Raw genomic sequence first — 16,260 nt, 5'->3', positions numbered from 1 at the left:
CAAAAAATGCAGATAAGCTGAAGGCCACTGTCAAAGAAACCTGGGCTTCCATACCACCTCAGCAGTGCCACAAACTGATCACCTCCATGCCACACCAAATTGAGGCAGTAATTAAAGCAAAAGGAGCCCCTACCAAGTATTGAGTACATATACAGTAAATAAACATACTTTCCAGAAGGCCAACAATTCACTAAAAATGGTTTTTTTTTATTGGTCTTATGATGTATTCAAATTTTTTGAGATAGTGAATTGGTGGGTTTTTGTTAAATGTGAGCCAAAATCATCACAATTAAAAGAACCAAAGACTTAAACTACTTCAGTCTGTGTGCATTGAATTTATTTAATACACGAGTTTCACAATTTGAGTTGAATTACTGAAATAAATGAACTTTTCCACGACATCCTAATTTGAGATGCACCTGTGTATATATATAAAAATTCTAGTGCATAATGTACATGTACTTGGGGACCATTATATAATTTTTCCATTTATTTCAGGAGGAAGCAAGGAAGAAGCCGAAGATGACTATAATGGAGTCAGCTCAGCCTGGCAGTGAGCCTCTGTGTACTGTTGACGTCTAACAAACCCTCGGCCAACCTGTCATGATAGCCGATAACACTGACCAATGGTAATAGTTTTAACAAAAGGGTCATTGTACCATTACTGAATTGTGCATTACTTTGCAATGCAAATGGCAATACTAGTTAAATTTTATCAGATTTGAGCTATTCCCAAGCCTGTTATTGTCCATGTTTATGGGTTTGGCAAGTAATTTAAGGATGTATGCACTAAGGAGAAGGTAGAATGAGCATAATATACCCCCCAGATGCACATCTGCACCTATAAGTGCACAAATGACTATTTGGCTGATGACAAGAATGCCTATATGAATCAAAGTGGTAAAATTATGTTAAGTATTACTGATGATTGCATTTTAAGTTTGTGGCTTTTAGATGTTAATAAAATGTTGTTATACATTTAAACAGCAAATAAATTCATTTAATATTTACGATGGAACCACAGATTTCATGAATATGACAGACAAATTCGCAGTACTCGCAATTGATGCATTTCAATAAACACATCTGTCATTTTACAAAGATAGGTTCCTTTAATGTCTAATGTCAGCTTCTGGTATGCAGAGTTGTTCATTCTGGATTTGTCATTACTGGCAGTGCATGTGACATTTTATTTGGAAAAAGGGTTTATAATGACTTGAAGTGTGTTTATCTTCAGTGGCCAGGTCTAGTCCTTATGGACCTTAGTCAGAGTAGTGCCATATTGCCATTTTTGATGGTCTTGCAGTCTCTTCAAAGGGTTGAACTGTTGTTTGAATTGGTGTTGGTCATTTAGCTGACGAAACACTGAAAATACATCTCCAAAAAAAGTGGATTGGACAGAAAACATGAGTTGTGAAAATTAGTGATCAAGACTTATGTGCATGACACTGAACAAACTGACAGCCTTGTTTTCATCCATGAAAAATTAAGTATGTCTACCCTCATTAAGGTCTATTCGGACATGAAACATATAACTGTGTTTCTAAATCATTTAATGTGCACACTTCAACTGCTGTTCAGAAATGAACTAATGTTATAACAGTTTAGAATGAAATTAACAACCTTTTTCAATTAATGAGTGGTAATGCATATTAGTGGTCAACTTAATTCTGATTAGTAGTGTTGTGTTCACTAAGCACTGCAGAGAAAACACAAGCACAAGTGTTCGAGGTACTGTAGTTAATAAGGGAGATAAGATGATAGTGTGTGGTTTTATGTTATGGTTGTTATGCTCTTATAATCTAACTCTTGAATAAGAGACTGGAACGAAAAGTTGACATGTTGCTTTAGTTTTTCCCCTTTCATTAATGGTACATTGTGTCTCAAAAGGGAAATGCCTCACTCAAATCTGCATTTGTGATTCTATACGTTGCGTATTTGCTGTGGAGTGATGCTTTCTTGCATTGATACTTTAGAGAAAATGCCTTTGAAGCATGTGTTTATTTGCATTTATCTCAAAAGATTTTGTATGGTTTGTGAACATTTGCCATGGTGATAAGAGGTGATTGTGTGCTCATTTTATTTTGATCTTATTATGGTGTATTAAATAGTTTGAACCACATTCATTATTTCAGAAGGCAGTTTACCTACAAAAAAAAGGTGGTAACTCCATACCTCGAACAGAATCAGACAGTCATAATATTTGTTAGCTTGAAAAACAGTGTGAACCAAAGCTTAAACAATTATGCATTTTTATAGAATATTGCTGCATAGCGATTCACAAATATATAAACGCATAAATGGAATACAGTGTTGAATATGGAAAAAAGATGCAATAACTGCTGGATTAAAATATGGTCCCTGTTTGAAGAAAATCACATTTAGGGAGGAAAAATGTTCTGGCCTTGATATGACACCAAGGTCTTCGAAGTCACAGTATTTACTCTCAACACCAAAAACACCCTGAGTGGAGAGGAAAAAAAAAAAATCATGTTTTCTTAGGACAGGGACTAAATAAAACTGTCATTGACTTCAATATTTTAGTTGGTGTGCTTCTCCTGAATGTTTACTGCATCTGAAGGCACTTTCCTGTTTTCCATGAGCACAAGGCTGCTGCCATGCTAAGAGTGCTTAGAGAATGTGCTTTCCCTATAGACTTCTGGAGTGTGACTTGTCTCATCATTCTTGCCAAGTGTGTATTAGCTGTATGAAAAAACGTGTGCTTTTTAGTTATCATTGAAGGGATGTTAAATGATTTTGCTGCAAGTAACACTGTCTATAAAAGATGTTCTTTTTATGTCACATGATCACTGTTACACAGTGATTTGTTTATGCAAATAAATCATGACCAGAAACTGACTGTCTTGTGCTGTTTTTGACTGGGTTTTACTGATAACAGAAAAGGAAACTATACAATCCCATCTTTAAGTTTGACCATAAAGAGTTTTTGTGGAAGATGAGTAGCTGTTGTGGCTAAATGATAATGAGAGCAGAGCTTCAGTTCTCCAGGATCTGTTGTGTCTGACTGTCACTGATGGAGCTGTAGTCCGCTCTTTCAAACAGCAGGATGGTCTCACAGTGCATGGTCTGGGGGAAGAGGTCGACAGCCATAGCTCTCATTGGGCGGAAGGGAGCCCCTCTCGCATGGTTAGAAGGAGCTCTGCAGAGACTTTGTTCAAAGTACAAATAGAAAATCATTTTTATTTCAAATGTTGTTTTTAGATTTATTTACCCAAAGTAGGCTGATGATTCTGTGCAGAATTTATAAAATCTTTGAATCTTTAGAGTGCACTCATGTTTTTTGCTAATGGCTAAACTTTGAAAGAAATGGTAGTAGTAGTATTTTCTTTTTAAAGTATGTTTACTACTATATGCACGATATTTGTGCTTTTTTTCACAATAACAGTGTGCAGGCCTTTGGTATATTTTCTCTATGTGGCCAACGCACCTATAAATCCTGTTGGGAGTTACTTGCAGCTTTTGAAAAATATGTTTAAAATGATATACATTTACTTAATAAAATTGTTCACAGCAGCTTTGGCATTGCAGGTGACATAGACAAGACTCTTCAGATGTTCTGCTCGTCTGATTGCAAGAATAACTTTGGAATCTGGTACGAATAGAAATGATACATAAAAACACCACTTCCAAAAGTGTAAAGCATTAGCAAAACTTGTAAAATGATAGTTCAACCAAAAATAAAAATTCTGTCATTATTTACTACTCACCCTCATGTTGTTCCAAACTTGTATGACTTTTCTCTGTGGAACACAAAAGGAGATATTACGCAGAATGTTAGCATCAGTCACCTTTCACTTGATCTCTTTTCCATACAATGGAAGTGAATGGTGACTGAGGCTAACATTCTGCGTAATATCTCCTTTTGTGTTCCACAGAGAAAAGTCATACAAGTTTGGAACAACATGAGGGTGAGTAGTAAATAATGACAGAATTTTTATTTTTGGTTGAACTATCTCTTAAGAAATTGTGATAGTATTGTACTTGCGCAACCCAGTTCTTGGAGGGTCAACAATTGCAGTGACGCTGGGGGATACAACTGCATTCAGAACAGTGAGGAACACATCCTCAGCTTTTCCACAGTGGTCAAGCCTGAAAAAGTACATTTGAAATCTGAGCAGATCTTGGGAGATTATCTACATGCAAAGAGATAACAGGATAATTACATTTTTCTGAATCTTGATTGTAGATTAGTTTTCATTTTTACGCCATTCTATGACCTACCATTAGCTTCAGCGTTGGCCTTAGCATCTTCCACTGCCTCCTGACACAACTCTATCCCAATCACCTTCTTAACCCTCTGTTGATGACCTCACAGAAATGGTCAAATATTGAGTTATAAAAACAATTGAGGCTAAGTTCAGGCTAACTCTTGTTCTGAGAACAGGGTGGCTCTGAGAAATGTTTTCTGTTACAGAGGTGGTAGTTTATGTATTTTGAGAGCAAAGACCACACCTTTGCCAGAGAGATGCCGATGGTTCCTGTTCCACAACACACATCCAACACGGTGCTGTCCTGGTCCAGTTGAGTCCATTTGCCCACAGCAGAGTAAAGGACCTCAGCTGCAGGGGTGTTTGTCTGCCAGTATCACAAAAGTAATCTTATGATGATCAAATTAATCAAAAAATTGGTTCACTATTTATATACTTACTCTTCTAATTCATGCGTATAATTCCAGTTCAATATAGTTAACAGCTGTCTCGTGTATATTTATACTAGCATTTATACTAGACTATATGGTCTTTAATATTTAATCTTGCGAGTTTATTGTAATCAGATGCACAGGTAGCTGTCTAAACCTGCTGGGCATTTTTGCCTGCCACACCTCCACCAGTGCCCTTCAGTCATCCAGCTTCGAGGGTCATTAGCCGGGAGCCACCCATCACAGATGTTTCACACCATTAATCCCAGAACATTTCCTGGTGGTGGGGCAGCAGTCAGGGACGTTTCCGTGCCACCCCCCACAGCTGGACACCGGATCCTTTCCATTGCTTCTAGTTCTTGCAACCCCATCAAGACCCTTCTCCTTTACAAGTCAAACCATAAGGGGAAAAAATTCCGACCCACCCCTTCCACCCCCACCCTCTCACATACTATCTCACCACATATTACAAATGTTCCATACTTCTACTTTCTGCACACCCCACTTTTTGTCCTTCCTTCTTAAACATAGCCAGAAGATCCCTTTCTCATCCTCCTCAGCCATTTCCTTTAGAGACTTCAACACTGGTCCAATGATCCAATGTCTTTCAATAGATGCTGCACCGAACTTCCCATGAATCCTTGACACCCAACCTCCACAGGGTTAGTGGCAGCCCTCCATCCATTATCCCTGCACTTGGCGGCCATTGTACAAAGGAGCCATGGTTTGTTCCTGGCAGGCAGAAGATATTCTTACCCTGCCCCCACCCTAATCCTAACCATATGGAGACTGTAAGGCAGAGTAGCCTGCCAGGAGCAATGTATGACCTTTCGCATCGCCATTTGGAGGCCTGATTAGCATATTTTAGCTTCTTCCTCTCAAATGCTGCTTCCAGTCCTTCTACCTATGGGACAGTAAGCTCAATCATTATGACTTTTCTAGCTGACGCCGACCATAACACTACGTCTGGCCTTAAGGAGGTGATGGTGACCTCAGAAGGAAATTTCAGCTGCTGCCCAAGGTCGACCACCATTGACCAATCACTTCCAGGCATCAGGATTGATCTTGCTTCCCTCCGTGCAGTGCCTTGTGTAGCACCTCCATTATTAACAAACTCAATTACCTTCCTCTGAGGAGCATGGTGGCCTTCATTTGCATTTACTCTACACACCTCTAGGATCTATGGAGTCATGCAGGACCTGATCGTGCCACCACCTGTACCGTCCTTGTGCCAAGGCAGTCATGCACCTGCCCAACATTAGCTGCAGATTTAATCTTGGGGCCTCACAGAGGGGACAACTCTCCTCTTTGCCATACCACAGAGAGATATTTCCAGGGCTTGGAAGAGTATCATAGGTGGATCTTATAAGAAAACTTATGGTCTGGGGTACCTTCCACATCAGGCGATGATACAATGTAAATTGGTAACACCAGACATTGTATTTACCTGGGAGATGACAATGGTTTATCTTATCTAATCCAAGCCCTTTTTCAGCAGCTTCAGAACCAATCTTGCCATGCGTTTTATCTGAAAAATCTGCTGTGTATTCTCTCCCTAAACTTCAAATTGGCTGCTCTGCCAGCACTAGGATTCTTTCCCCATCCACCTCAAACTTAATCTTCATCTTGGACCATTCCTTAAGCTTTTCCAGCCTTTTCAAGAGTCTGTTTGTACATGCAGCAGTCTGGAGGATGCTTGTGACAAAGCTGCGCAGGGCTGGCAATCTCACTCCAAACTGTGCACGGATTCCTGGGGCCATCTGTCTGGCACTAAGATGATCACGAATGCTGCTGTGAACAGGATTGGAGTGATTGAACATCCCATCACAATTTCTTTTTCCAGTTGCATACTCCTGTGCAGTGTTGGGCAAGTTAATCAAAAAAGTAATGAATTACTAACTACTAATTACATCATCTACAGTGTAATTAGATTACTGTACTAATTATTTTTCAGACAAAGTAATTTCATTACTTATTACTTTCTAAAACCCTTATCAAATGAAAAATACAAGGATAGATATGAAATTGTTCTTTTAATTCTTTCAAATAAATCATATAATATCAAATAAATTATTCATGAGCTGGCCAAAGAATTTAAGGGGGCTGCATTAAATTAGAAAACATTTTACATTATAACATTAGACGTTAACTTTCGATTTTAAATTCAATATTGTTTTATATAGAATTGTTCTATAGTCTATGCATTACACCAAACACTGCTCCTGAGTTGTATGACATATTTTCAGGTCCTAATAGTAACTGTCTACTAAGCTCCTAATACACCCTCATGGAAAAACCGATCTATAGGCATTTGCCAGGTCAAGCCAGACTATATGGAGGTCATTCTAGTCTCTCTTGGCAGACAGGATCTACTCCCATTTTATTGACGCATGCTCCACACACCCCGGAAAACCTAGTACACCTGCCTACTGGCAGCTTGTGTCTATGCATCCATTTTTTAGGAGGTAATCAGACATCCTTCTTGCTACCACCATAAAGAAAATCTTTTCCTCCACATTGAGTAGAGCAATACTCCTAAACTGACTAATGTTGGTAAATTCCTGCTCTTAGCTATTCCAAGGGTATGCACTGCTTCTTCTATGCAACTCACAGTAGTCTCCATAACAATTTAAGAACTGTCGGTCACCTCTTATACAACCTGCGGTATCCCATTCTGGCTGAAGTTGTCCTGGCTTTTTATACCACCTGCCTGATCTCACTCAACTTGGGTGGAGCTACGTCAAATCCCACTAATGGCTTTGCTGGCCATGGGGACATATCCAGGTGAGCCAAGCAGGCTGTGTTTCTGGGGATCACCAAGTTGTTGTTTCAAGTGGTCTTCTAGTTCTTACTGACCAGTCTGCGGCTACGTAGCCCCATACACAGCAGGGTGTGATACAGAGTGTGTTGTGACATATCCCTCCTGTAACCATCATTAAAATGTTCTGTGACTTGTGCCACAGTAGACCATCTGTCGGTTCGGACCAGACAGGATAGCCTTTGTTGCCTTCGTTGCCCTCGCTCATCGATGAGCCTTGGGTGCCCAATACCCTGTCGCCGGTTTGTGGTTTGTCCCTCCTCGGACCACTATTGGTAGGTACTCACCACTGCCGACCGAGAGCACCCCACAAGGCTTGCCGTTTCAGAGATGCTCTGACCAAGTCGTCTGGCCATAACAATTTGGCCCTAATCAAATTCACTCAGGTCTGTACACCTGGCCATTTCTCCTACATTCAACATGTTGACTATGAGAACTGATTGTTCGCTTACCATCTAATCTACCCAGACCATGACATATGGCTTTGTTAGGAGATGATCATCGTTATTTGCTTCACCTGTGAGTGGTCAAAATGTTTTGGCTCATCAGTGTGTGTGTGTGTAATATATATATATATATATATATATAGTTATTAATACATTTTTAAAACATTATCATTTTCCACCTTCATTCTGACCCTTTGTCAGAAACACTCTTGTTATCGTGCTGCTTCTCCATTAAGACTTGACAGTAAACGCCCACTGTGCTGATTGGCTCTCAGCTCTTGACTGACCTGCTCTATCCTTGCCATCTCACTGCTCACCGCTACTGGGCGAGGCTACGAAGGTGATAATGTAAAGTAGTCATTGATGTGTTGTTGTTGAGGCGGTCAAATGCACATATCTACCACAGTGTGACATTAAAATGAGGAGGACGTAGAGAACGAGTTGTTTTGGCAGCTTGGTTTCAACAAATGCTCTATTGGCAGTGAGGAGGAAGTTTCAGTTTTGAAACTTACAGTATATTTTTATAGTACTATGAACTTTTATGTCAAAAGATCAAGGAAAATTTGATTTCTCATGTCATGACCCCTTTAATTAGGCACCTAGATACTAAGGGGCTGTTCAGACCAAACACAACCTGTGTACTTCTGTCCCCAGATACATGCTTAAAGGAATAGTTTGCCCAAAAATGAAAATTCTCTCATCATTTACTCACACTCAAGCCATCCAAGACTTTCTTCTGATGAAAACAAGATTTTTAGAATAATATTTCAGCTCTGTAGGTCCATACAATGCAGATTAATGGTGACGGAAAAAAGCTCCAAAAAGCACATAAGGCAGCATAAAATTATTCTATACCACTCCAGTGGTTTAATCCATCACTTCTGAAGCAATCCAATCAGCTTTGGGTGACAATAGACCAAAATATAACTCTACACATGCGCTTACACTAGAAAGCATTACCAATCCCTTACAAATATGCATGGTGACAGTACATGAGTAACACAGAATACACGGAGTACCACTGTACAGTAGTACAGTGATGCTAACAAATAGTAACACCATTGTACTTTGATACATACCATGGTACTGAATGATTACCATATTTCTGTACCGTAGTATTTACATGTCCAAGTCACTTTCCATGCATACCAACAATACTTTGGTACTTTCTGTTAGTGATATGAGTGTATGAATGTTTGATTATGATTAGAACTGTTTTATTGAGCACACAGGAGTGTTACCTGCACAGGTGATGGTCGTATGGGCTCCAGTGGGCAGCACATTTTGTTATACTTCTCTTTCTGAACAAAGAGCCATGGTAGCATGGCTTTGTTGTTGTTGCCAATTTCTCTGTGCACAAACAGAATAAAAACAAGTCATGTGCAAGGAAACAGACAGGAGAGTTCTTACTTATAATAATAACTTCATCATGATGCCGCCGTGGATAGCTGCCTTGGTGTGGAGCTCCTCAGTTCTTTTGTTGTTTTTGTTTGTTTGTCCTGTGTTTAGTAATCTTTTTCCAGTCAGTTTTAACAGAGGCGAACTGCTGAACATTCAACGGCATATACCAGACAATCTTTTCCCGGTTTTCGAATATTCAGACGTTCTGCTAGACATTTTTGTTGGAGGCGCAGCTGTTCAAGAGACGCAGGTGAGGAAGACGAGCCGGTGTGCTGGTCAAACTCCGTCGGCATGGATTTCGAACAGCGCTGCCGAGTATTCACTTAGCGAATCTCCGCTCTCTTCCTAACAAAATGGACGAACTACATCTCACCCGCACAAACAAGGACTTTTCAACCTCTGCTGCCTTGTGCTTCACAGAAACCTGGCTGAGTGAAGCCATTCCGGACAGCGCGTTACATCTGCCGGGCTTCCAGCTGTTCAGAGCGGATCGCATCGTGGAGTTAATGGGGAAAACGAGAGGCGGTGGAACATGCTTTTATATCAATGAAAGTTGGTGTACAGATGTAACAATGTTAAAGATGATGTGCTGTCCTAATTTGGAAGCGCTCTTTATTTACTGTAAGCCTTTCTACTCGCCGCGGAACAACAATACCCAGACTCAGTTATTATTATTCTTGGGGATTTTAACAAAGCAAATGTCACACGTGAACTGCCCAAATACAAACAGCACATCACATGCCCCACCAGAGACAGGAACATACTGGATCATTATTACACAACAATAAAGGATGCATATCGCTCTGTCCCTAGAGCAGCTTTGGGACTCTCTGATCACTGTCTTCTTCCAACCTACAGGCAGAAATTAAAATCAACCAAGCCAGTAGTAAGGACTGTAAAGAGATGGACCAATGAAGCAGAGCGGGAACTACAAGCCTGCTTCGATTGCATGGATTGGAGTGTTTTTGAGGTTGCAGCCACAGACCTGGACGAGTTCATGGATACTGTTACATCATATATCAGTTTCTGTGAGGATATGTGCATTCCTACTAGGACTTATTTAAAGTTCAACAATGACAAACCGTGATTTACAGCAGAGCTCAGGCAGCTTCGTCAGGCCAAAGAGGATGCTTACAGGGGTGGGGATAAAGTCTTGTACAATCAGGCCAGGAACACACTGAACAGGGAAATCAGAGTGGCTAAAAGAAGATACTCTGAGAAGCTGAAAAACAAGTTTTCAGCTAAGGACCTGCATAGTGTGGAGTGGCATGAAACAACACACAAATTACAGGACTCCTACCCCAACACTGTAGGGGACCAACAACTGGCTGATGACCTGAATGTGTTCTACTGCATATAGCCGTGGATCAATAGCGATGTTCGCGCGGCACTTAATGTGCGGACCTCCGCTTTTAATTCCGGGAACGCGGAGGAGCATAAACAAGCCAGTTATGCCCTCCGAAAAACTATCAAAACAGCAAAACGCCAGGAGCAAGATTGAAGGACAGTTTAACACCACCAACTCTAGAAGCATGTGGCAGGGAATTAACATCATCACGGACTTTAAAGGGAATAAAAACTCTGCCATGAACACCGCTGCCTCTCTACCGGATGAGCTAAATACTTTTTATGCTCGTTTCGAGGGAAATAACACCGCCCTCGCGGAGAGAGCTCTCACGGCCGAAGCTACAGAGGTTAGTTCACTCTCCGTCTCTGTAGCGGATGTAACCCGATCCTTCCGACGGGTGAATATCCGCAAAGCCGCGGGTCCAGACGGCATTCCGAGCCGCGTCATCAGAGCGTGCGCGAACCAGCTGGCTGGTGTTTTTACGGACATTTTCAACCTTTCCCTCTCTTTGTCTGTAGTCCCCACATGCTTTAAAACATCCACCATTGTGCCTGTTCCAATACAATCGAAAATAACTTGTTTAAATGACTGGCGTCCTGTTGCTCTGACCCCCATCATCAGCAAATGTTTTGAGAGACTAATCAGAGATTACATCTGCTCTGTATTACCACTCAATCTTGACCCGCTGCAGTTTGCATACCGCAACAACCGTTCCACTGATGATGCCATTGCATCTACAATACACACTGCTCTCTCCCACCTGGAAAAAAAGAACACTTATGTGAGAATGTTGTTTGTAGACTACAGCTCAGCATTCAACACCATAGTGCCCTCCAAGCTAGATGAGAAACTCCGGGCTCTGGGCTTAAACAGCTCGCTGTGCAGCTGGATCCTGGACTTCCTGTCAAGCAGACGCCAGGTGGTTAGAATAGGCAGCAATATCTCCTCATCACTGACCCTCAACACTGGAGCCCCGCAGGGCTGTGTTCTCAGCCCACTACTGTATTCCCTGTACACACATGACTGTGTGGCAACACATAACTCCAATGCCATCATTAAGTTTGCTGATGACACGACGGTGGTAGGTCTGATCACTGACAATGATGAAACAGCCTACAGAGAGGAGGTGCACACTCTGACACACTGGTGTCAGGAGCACAACCTCTCCCTCAACGTCAGTAAGACAAAGGAGCTTGTGGTGGACTTCAGAAGAAAAGACAGAGAACACAGTCCAATCACCATCAATGGAGCACCAGTGGAGAGAGTCAGCAGCTTCAAGTTCCTGGGTGTCCACATCACTGAGGAACTCACATGGTCCGTCCACACTGAAGTCGTTGTGAAGAAGGCTCATCAGCGCCTCTTCTTCCTGAGACGGCTGAGGAAGTTTGGAATGAACCGCCACATCCTCACACGGTTCTACACCCGCACTGTAGAGAGCATCCTAACTGGCTGCATCTCCGCCTGGTACGGCAATAGCACCGCCCACAACCGCAAAGCACTGCAAAGGGTGGTGCGAACTGCCAGACACATCATCGGAGGTGAGCTTCCCTCCCTCCAGGAAATATATACAAGGCGGTGTGTGAAAAAAGCTCGGAGGATCATCAGAGACTCCAGCCACCCGAGCCATGGGCTGTTCTCACTTCTACCATCAGGTAGGCGGTATCGCAGCATCAGAACCCGCACCAGCCGACTCCATGATAGCTTCTTCCCCCAAGCAATCAGACTTCTGAACTCTTGATCTCCCACGATCAAAATACATCAGCCCTGCACTTTATTACTCTTTTATCTCACACCGGACTGTCATAAATTATATTACTGTTATTATATTATGTCTCTCTTAACAACTGACTATCAACCGACAGCCTGAATGTCAATACAGTACAATACTGTACACTCTCTCTCTCTCTCTCTCTCTCTCTCTCTCTCTCTCTCTCTCTATATATATATATATATATATATATATATATATATATACTTTTTTATATATATTTTAATTTTTATTGAATAATGTGTATCTATATAGTATCTATATAGTAAAAAACAAAAAAAAAACAAAAACAGCATATTGTATACTGTACAGTGTATGTTATTATTTGTATATTGTTGAGTGTAATTATGTGTATAACAGATGTTTAAATTGTGTTGTGTTAATTTGATGTTTTAAGTTGTGTAATTATGTTTAACAGATGTTTAAATTGTGTTGTGTTAATTTGATGTTTTAAGTTGTGTAATTATGTATAACAGATGTTTAAATTGTGTTGTGTTAATTTGATGTTTTAAGTTGAGTTTAATTATGTATAACAGATGTTTAAATTGCGTTGTGTTAATTTGATGTTATTGTAAATTGGTATATGTCTCATCACTGTCACGACTGCTATGTTGATCGGAACTGCACCCAAGAATTTCACACACCATTGCACTTGTGTATATGGCTGTGTGACAAAAAAGTGATTTGATTTGATTTTGATTGATTTGATTTGAAAGGCCCAATCTCACACCCCACACCCACTCTGACCTTCACACAAACACCAACACCTCCTGCAACCCCCCCTCCTCCCCCTCCCCCCTCCCGCTACTCAACCTGCACTTAAGATCTGTGAAGATGATGTGAGCCGCGTCTTTCGGAAAATAAATACGAGAAAGGCTTCAGGCCCAGATGGCGTCTCACCAGCGTGTCTTCGATCCTGTGCTAACCAGCTGGCCCCCATCTTCACACAGATCTTTACACTGCTCCAGTGATCTATTGAAGTCCCATGCTGCTTCAAATGCTCAATCATTATTCCTGTCCCAAAGAAACCAAAAATCACAGGACATAATGACTACAGACCTTTACCCTTACATCAGTGGTCATGAAATCGTTTGAGAGGCTGGTGTTGGCCCACCTGAAGAACATAACTGGACCCCTTCTAGATCCCCTTCAATTTGCTTATCGAGCAAACAGGTCTGTGGATGATGCAGTCAACATAGGATTGCATCATATCCTGCAACATCTGGACAAACCAGGGACATATGCAAGGATCCTTTTTGTGGACTTCAGTTCAGCTTTCAACACCACCATCCCAGCTATACTCCAGAATAAATTACACCAACTCTCTGTTCCCATGTCTATCTGTCAGTGGATTACCAGCTTTCTGACGGACAGGCAGCAGCTTGTGAGACAGGGGAAACTCACTTCTAGCACCTGTACAATCAGCACTGGTGCCCCCCAGGAATGTGTGCTTTCCCCACTACTCTTCTCCCTCTACACCAATGACTGCATCGCCAAGGACCCCTCTGTCAAGCTCCTGAAGTTTGCAGACGACACCACTGTCATCGACCTCATCCGAGATGATGATGAGTCTGCATACAGAAGGGAGGTTTAACAGCTGGCTGTCTGGCAAAGTCAAAACAACCTTGAGCTGAACATGCTCAAAACGGTGGAGATCATTGTGGACTTTAGGAGAAACACCCCAACACTGACCCCCCTCACCATTCTAAACAGCACTGTGGCAGCAGTGGAGTCATTCAGGTTCCTGGGCACTACCATCTCATAGGACCTGAAGTGGGAGACCCACATTGACTCCATTGTGAAAAAGGTCCAGCTGAGGTTGCACTTCCTTCGCCAGCTGAGGAAATTCAACCTGCCACAGGCGCTGCTGATACAGTTTTACTCAGCAGTCATTGAGTCTGTCCTCTGCACTTCAATAACTGTCTGGTTTGGTTCAGCTACGAAATCAGACATCAGAAGACTACAAAGGAGAGTTCGGACTGCTGATTGGATTATTGGTTGCCCCCTGCCCCCCCCTTCAAGAACTATACACTTCCAGAGTGAGGAAAAAGGCTGGAAAAATCACTCTGGACCCCACTCACCCAGCCCACTACCTTTTTGAACTGTTGCCTTCTGGCTGACGCTTCAGAGCTATGAGCACCAGAACCGTCAGGCACAGGAACAGTTTTTTCCCTCAGGCTATCCATCTCATGACAGTTAAATTGCCCCACTGCACAATAACTATGTGCAATACACAGTTTAGTCTTTCTTATATTTATCCAACACATCCAACCTCTTCTGCCATTTCATTCCTCTGAAAACATAACAGAAAACATTTGCACTGTACATAACATTTGTATTTGCACTGTACATAACAGACTGTATTAGATTTGCACTACCCATGTGTATGTGTGTGTCTGTACGTATGTGTATAATTGTTTTTTATTTTTTATTATTATCCATGTCTTGCTGCTGTTTTTGTATTGTTTTTGTATTGTTGTACACTGGAAGCTCCTGTCACCAAGACAAATTCCTTGTATGTGTAAGCATACTTGGCAATAAACCGATTCCAATTCTGAACTTGTTAATCAATTAAGCCATGCTTACATTTCAGTTGATTCTAAATGAAATGAGAAACGGTGATCTGAGTGTCGCACCCATTAGAAAACATGTTGGTGATACCTGGTCAGTTTGTGCAAAATGTCCTCCACCTCTTGATCCTTCTTCTTCAGCTGATCCTCATAAGGCATGTTCCACAATGGCGTCACGGCATTGGCAATCTGGATATTGAGAGGCTCCTCCTCATCCTCTTACTAACTCCTGGCTACCTGCAACACAATTTGCGCCAGGTTGCCCACCCTCCGTTTCCTCGTTTCCTCTTCTTTAGAATGGGATCAGCTTTGGGCTTGGCGAGTCGAACACTCAACACTTTACTCTTCCGCTGCATGCCATGCACTGCCTTCATGGCCTTGTCCCTTTTCTCCTGGTTCTTAAAAGTCACAAAGGCAAACATCTGTTTGCTGAAAAGCTTGATTTTGTGAGGATTGATTCCGTGTTTGTTCAGGAACTTCTTCAGGTCATTAAAGCCAATGTACTTGGGCAGGTTTTGGATCTTGACTTTGAAGATCTCTGAGGTGAAGAGATCCCCTTTGATATAACGGTAGACATCAGAGTTACCACCTGCTACTCCCTCTCTTTCTTCTTCTGCTGCTGGCTTATTCTCTTGGTTTTTCTTCTCTATCAGGTCATCTGTAAGAACTGATTCCTTGTCTGTGTTGGGTAATGAATCAGCTGGGGCACCGTTGTCAACAGCAATATCTGCCATGTTGCTCTACATGAAAGACAAATGAAACTTATGGTTAGACTTATATTTAAATATTGTGTTATATTTACCAGTTTTCACACTTAGAATTATACAGGCTTAATAAACAAAATCAATAAGAATTCTTATGACAATGAAATACAAGCAAAGTTATTTCTGATATTTTTAACAAACCTGTGTTATCTGATCGCCTTTTTGTTATTAAGTGTTCTTCAGTCATATATCACTATGAACCATAAAGGAGCTCTACAAGCACTGTACTTCTGCAAACAAGCAAGCTGCCATCTTTAAGACCGGAACAGCTGTTAAAAGCAGCGTATCCTGGTCGAGTCTAGAAGAAAACCGTCGGGCTTTGAATGTCTCGCGGGAGTTGCAATTACTGTTACTGTAGTTGGGGATAGAGTTAGGTTTATGGGGAAAGATTATTTTAAGGGTTATGTTTAGAGGTTGGACTCCAAATTAACACAATAAACACAGTAAGTGAATGGCGCGTGCGAATCTCGCGAGCCTTTTCACAG

At 41.5% G+C, this 16,260-nt stretch overlaps 1 protein-coding gene and 1 pseudogene across 1 annotated transcript in view; one reads left to right on the top strand and one right to left on the bottom strand.

The window, feature by feature from the left end:
• Positions 1-2,859, top strand: part of LOC127439959 (microprocessor complex subunit DGCR8-like) — a 16,304-nt gene extending 13,445 nt beyond the window's left edge. The window contains exon 14 of the mRNA XM_051696277.1: positions 499-2,859. Coding sequence (XP_051552237.1) covers positions 499-582 — 84 coding nt within the window. The 3' untranslated portion in view covers positions 583-2,859. The remainder of the gene's footprint in view (positions 1-498) is intronic.
• LOC127439965 (tRNA (uracil-5-)-methyltransferase homolog A-like) lies at positions 2,356-16,181 on the bottom strand (annotated as a pseudogene).
• Between the last annotated feature and the right edge of the window lie 79 nt (positions 16,182-16,260).

Source organism: Myxocyprinus asiaticus, chromosome 4 (assembly GCF_019703515.2).
Source record: "Myxocyprinus asiaticus isolate MX2 ecotype Aquarium Trade chromosome 4, UBuf_Myxa_2, whole genome shotgun sequence".
In the NCBI taxonomy this organism is placed as follows: domain Eukaryota; kingdom Metazoa; phylum Chordata; class Actinopteri; order Cypriniformes; family Catostomidae; genus Myxocyprinus; species Myxocyprinus asiaticus.
This window is presented reverse-complemented; position numbering and strand designations above follow the sequence as displayed.